Source organism: Emys orbicularis, chromosome 6 (genome assembly GCF_028017835.1).
Source record: "Emys orbicularis isolate rEmyOrb1 chromosome 6, rEmyOrb1.hap1, whole genome shotgun sequence".
Lineage (NCBI taxonomy): Eukaryota > Metazoa > Chordata > Testudines > Emydidae > Emys > Emys orbicularis.
The window spans coordinates 132,672,246-132,677,634 of record NC_088688.1 but is presented as its reverse complement, the minus strand read 5'-3'; the positions used below and the strand labels follow the sequence as shown (position 1 = coordinate 132,677,634).

The 5,389-nt window shown below is 45.1% G+C and overlaps 1 protein-coding gene across 1 annotated transcript; it reads right to left on the bottom strand.

The window, feature by feature from the left end:
• Nucleotides 1–928: 928 nt before the first annotated feature.
• On the bottom strand, nt 929–1,282 carry TAL2 (TAL bHLH transcription factor 2). The gene has a single exon (XM_065407039.1). The coding sequence runs from the start codon at nt 1,280–1,282 to the stop codon at nt 929–931; it is 354 nt and encodes a 117-aa protein (XP_065263111.1).
• Between the last annotated feature and the right edge of the window lie 4,107 nt (nt 1,283–5,389).

Genomic DNA, 5,389 nt, shown 5'->3' with positions numbered 1-5,389 from the left:
GGTCTGCGGGTGGTGTGGAATTTGCCTAGACATTTGCATACAGGGGCCTTTGCTGGGCCAGGGGATTCATGTACATAAGGCTACCTCCTGGCTCGTTAAGTCCTGCCATGGAAGGCCGGAGGAGCAGCCTCTCTGTGGGTTTTGTATGGAGCCAGAATGAGGACGGCCAGTTTCCCCCCGGTGCTCCCACAGCTGGGTATAGATTTGCTGATGGACTCTATCCACTGCATCTGCTGAAACGTCGCCCATAACATTTCTTCTTTCAACATAGGCTGGCATTTCTGTTTTAATTTCTTGGTGGCTGTTATTTATATACTCATTTGTGCTTCATTCTGATGTTAGAGAGCCCTTCGGGCTAACAGACAAAGGCAAAACAAGATCCAGCAGTTGGAAGCTACATATTAGAAAAATTCAATACAGAAATAAGATGTAAACTCTTAACTTGGAAGAGCCGACCAAGGGATGTGGTAAATGCTCCATCACTTGGACCTTTCCGTCAAGGCTGGATATTTGTTAAGTGAAACACGCCAGCTGACCCACAAGCAACTGGACTTGATAGCGTCTCCTTATGTAGCAAGGAAGAATAATCTCTTCCACTGCAGCAATAACTGGATGAAATTCTATGGCCTCTGTTATACAGAGGCTCCGATCATAATGGTCCCCTCTCGGCTTTGATTTTTCCATGAATCTGTGAAGTCACTACATTGAATCCTTGCAAATTCCCAAGGGTCGAACACCCTTCCCTATTCATCCATGCCATTGTCCGCCTTCCAATGATTCCTTCCACCTCCTTTCCTTTGAAATAAAAATATATTTAATACAACAGTAATAGATATAAATAGATAAATACTGTACAGAGGCAAACAATCCACATGTTATGCAAAGGAGACTATCAAACTAACACCAGGACTGCATCACTCATTGCCTGCTAGGGAGACGATGTCTCTGACCAGCACTCTGGGATATTGCTGCTTGTGCCCGGAGAAGGGACTCCACAGTCTTCAATCAGAGTCAGTTCCTCCATACTCTGCAAATGTGGGGCTTGTTGGAACAGCCCCAGTATACTCCCCCGGGCAGCCACTCCTGTCTGCGGCAGGCCCTGCTCCCCCAGGACCGTGACGAGGAAGTTGATGTACCTCATGGCCAAACGGAGTGTCTCGTTCTTACTCAGTTTTTTGTCCGGAGGGTGGGTGGGGATGAGCTTCCTCAGCTTGGCAAAGGCACTGTTGACGTTTTGCTGTCTCCACCGCTCCCTGGTGTTGGTGAAGATCTTTCTGGTCATACTCAAGGCTCTGAAAAGCAAAGAGGACAATGAGGGGAAGTTAGAGGTCTCAGACCTGCCTTCAGGCTGTAGAATGGTAGCATTCTACGGGAGGTGAGAGTGTTGCTAGCAATTTGAAATTTGTCCCTGCCCTGGCTGATGGATTGCCATTCCCAGCTATGGATTAACCATAACCCCAAGGTGACCTGTGTCCCTCTCCCTGCCCAGACTACAATCTCAGCAACTGCAGTCAGAAATAGAGAACTAGCCTTGCATTGTCAGAGGATTGAGGAAGGAGCACACATAGGGCTCAACGGGGAGGGTAAAGCAACTTGGAACAGCTGCAAACGCTCAGTGGAAAGATACTAACTCTGGCTTTATTTGCACTGCTCAGTGTCGGTGAGTCTGCTATAAATGCTACTGCACTGGGCTCTGCAGGGGAAACTGACACAAAAAATCTGAGTTTCAACCAAAATGTAGCTTTCCTAGCTTTGACCAGCTTATATCGCAGGCTACGCCCAATTTCCAGACCAATATGGCTTTACAGTGAGCCTAAAGTAATTTACATCCTATAGTATTTAAATGTGGTTCACAGATAGGATTTCACAAAGTACCCATCATAGGCCGGACTCTGCTCCTATTGATGTCACTGGCGGCAGAGTTAGGCCAATGCCGAGCTCTTCTGAAAATCCCATCCTAAGTTGATTGGTATCCACCAATGCCATTAGGCACTTAGACCCTTCTGCTGCTCAGTGATTTACACCGCCCTTCTCTTTTTTCTAGACTAAGTATTCCTTCCCCACTCTCCTTCCCATCCACAGCTCGGAATTATCAACCGATTTCGTCCCCTCACTGCACAGTCTTTGCTAGGCGATCATCATCATCATCTTTTCATTTATGAAGTGCAAGTGCTCCTTGCGCAGGTGACATGGTTTGAGCAGGGGCTGGAAGGCAAACGTTATGTGACTTGCACAAGTTCACACAGGAAATCTGTGGCAGAACTGGGAGTTCAAAACCAGATCTTCTAAGTACTGATCCAGCACCCTAAGTACCAAACCATCAGGAAAATACTGTCAGCATTACTATGATTTATTTTACAATAGTGCTTAGAAGGCCAAAGTCAGAGACTGAGGCCCAACTGCATTATATACAGTGTTATAAAGATGGTCCCTGACCATAGAGCTTTCAATCTCAATGCGTTGGACATGAAAGCATTGAACGGAGGTGCAAATTCCCCTGAGATCGTCACTGAACATGCACCCTTCCATTTTTTTAATGTGTTCTCATGGCTAATCCCCAGATCTACTTTGGTGCCTTCAATTATCATAGAATCATAGACTATCAGGGTTGGAAGGGACCTCAGGAGGTCATCTAGTCCAACCCCCTGCTCAAAGCGCGACCAACCCCCAACTAAATCATCCCAGCCAGGGCTTTGTCAAGCCGGGTCTTAAAAACCTCTAAGGAAGGAGATTCCACCACCTCCCTAGGTAACCCATTCCAGTGCTTCACCACCCTCCTAGTGAAATAGTGTTTCCTAATATCCAACCTAAACCTCCCCCACTGCAACTTGAGACCCTTGCTCCTTGTTCTGTCATCTGGTACCACTGAGAACAGTCTAGATCCATCCTCTTTGGATCCCCCTTTCAGGTAGTTGAAAGCAGCTATCAAATCCCCCCTCATTCTTCTCTACCACAGACTAAACAATCCCAGTTCCCTCAGCCTCTCCTCATAACTCATGTGCTCCAGCCCCCTAATCATTTTTGTTGCCCTCCGTTGGACTCTTTCCAATTTATCCACATCCTTCTTGTAGGGTGGGGCCCAAAACTGGACACAGTACTCCAGATGAGGCCTCACCAATGTCGAATAGAGGGGAATGATCATGTCCCTCGATCTGCTGGCAATGCCCCTATTTATACAGCCCAAAATGCTGTTAGCCTCCTTGGCAACAAGGGCACGCTGTTGACTCATATCCAGCTTCTCGTCCACTGTAACCCCCAGGTCCTTTTCTGCAAAACTGCTGCCTAGCCATTCGGTCCCTAGTCTGTAGCAGTGCTTGGGATTCTTCCGCCCTAAGTGCAGGACTCTGCACTTGTCCTTGTTGAACCTCATCAGATTTCTTTGGCCCAATCCTCTAATTTGTCTAGGTCCCTCTGTATCCTATCCCTGCCCTCCAGCGTATCTACCACTCCTCCCAGTTTAGTGTCATCTGCAAACTTGCTGAGGGTGTAGTCCACACCATCCTCCAGATCATTAATGAAATTACATTCAGTCAGGTCCTAGAACATTTGTATTTTGTTATAATTTCACAGCTGCTATCAAGACCTGATTTTTCTAAACTGTGTTTTACCAGAGGGTAAAATGATCTCGCCAAAACACCCTTGTCTCTGTTAAAAAAAACAAAAACCAGAAATGTTGGGTCCTATTGGATTGTTCCTGCTGGGAATCTTCTCTCATTCATTTTGTGCTTCTGGTTTGCACTACAGAGCGTATATTTAATTTGTCTCTTGAACCCATTTAAAAGAGCTCGTGTGTACTTTACTGGCCAAAACACTGCTGAAGCATGGGTATTGCACTGACTTTGTACATCATGCTCCCCATCCTCATCCCTAATTTGGTACAGAAGTTGCCTGGATGCTTATGCTTTCTCTTGTATATTTTTAATGAGGTCTTCCTAGCAGTTACTTATTATAATCGTGTGCAGCTTATGCTGGTTGCTTTGCTTATAGAGAAGTTTATTTGTGTATGAAAGTAGATACATTAAAAAGGCTGGGCAACTCTCCAGTGCTTTGTTGTTTATTTTATTAGTGGTGATGGTACCCATTACAGTCTGGACTTTAATACTGTCATGTGCATTTTAATAGTTCTGAGTCTGCTTAATGCCTACTTTCAATCCAGATGAAAATACTGACTCTTTTCCTGGGGTTTACTTATAGCACTGAGTGAAATGCTCCAGGAGAATGGTTTAGAATAGATCACTGGCCTCACTTCAGCAAATCTCTCCAAGTATTTGATCCCATCATGGCAGGGGTATTATTTTTGGAAAGATGAGCACTGCCCACTCCTTCCCGTCATTCTTTCTTTGGCTCCCCTCTCTTTTTTTCAGTGGAGGACAACACCGGATTTGTTAACACAAGTCCTGTAAGCAAACAGCTGTCTTTATCAGTCCAGCTCCTGTGTGACATATTAAAAATGTACCGCTGCATCTCTGACATTTGTTCAAGATCAGCAAACACCACACTCCCCTCCCCTGCCCCCCCCCCATCGAATCCTTTTTACAGAGTCTGTATCTACTCAGGGTTTGGGACAGAGATCTCCCCAGTTACAATCAACCTACTCCAACACAGCAGTAATTCTAATGTCTCAGAAACCAACCACAATTCTGGTCCATTTCTTTCTTCTAATCTAGCCCATTCTTCTACTGCCACATACAAGACCTCCCTTAAGGCATTCTGTGTCCCCTACATCTAACACTGCAAAGGCGGACAGCATACCAAGGAAGGATCTGCCTTATGTTTCAGCTGCATCGGTGCTTCCTTCCCGACTCCCCACCTTGCTTTCAAACTATTTGCCGCTTCTGATTTATGCTAATATTACACATCTAAAGGCTGTATTATTTATTTCTCTCCGATACAGTATATGGAACTTTTATCATCGACCCGCTGTTTGTTTGTTGTATAGCTACTTATTCATTGTGAATCTGTGTCAAAGCCACTATTTTATACATTTATAATACAGGAATATATATTGCACTAATCTGCAGGTATGGATTCATCATTACATTCTTTCAGTTCACCTCCACCAGACACAGACAAAAAGTCCTACATTCACCTAAACAGAAAGAGAACCAGGCAGATGCCAGCTTAGACCAAGAGAACCAATTCTGCTCTCCGAGGTATAAATCCAGGGTTTCTTCATTGAAATTGGTGGTGTTATTCTGGATTTAAATCACTGTAACCGAGAACAGAATTTGGCTCATTTCCCTTGGATCACGCAAGCAAGACCCAAAATCATGTGACAGATGCTGGTTCGTGACATGAGAGCCGTATTCGCAGAATTATAGTTCAACCAAGACATGCAGATTAAATATAACCCCGCCCAGCCGAACTGTGGGTCACTCACAAAGCAGTT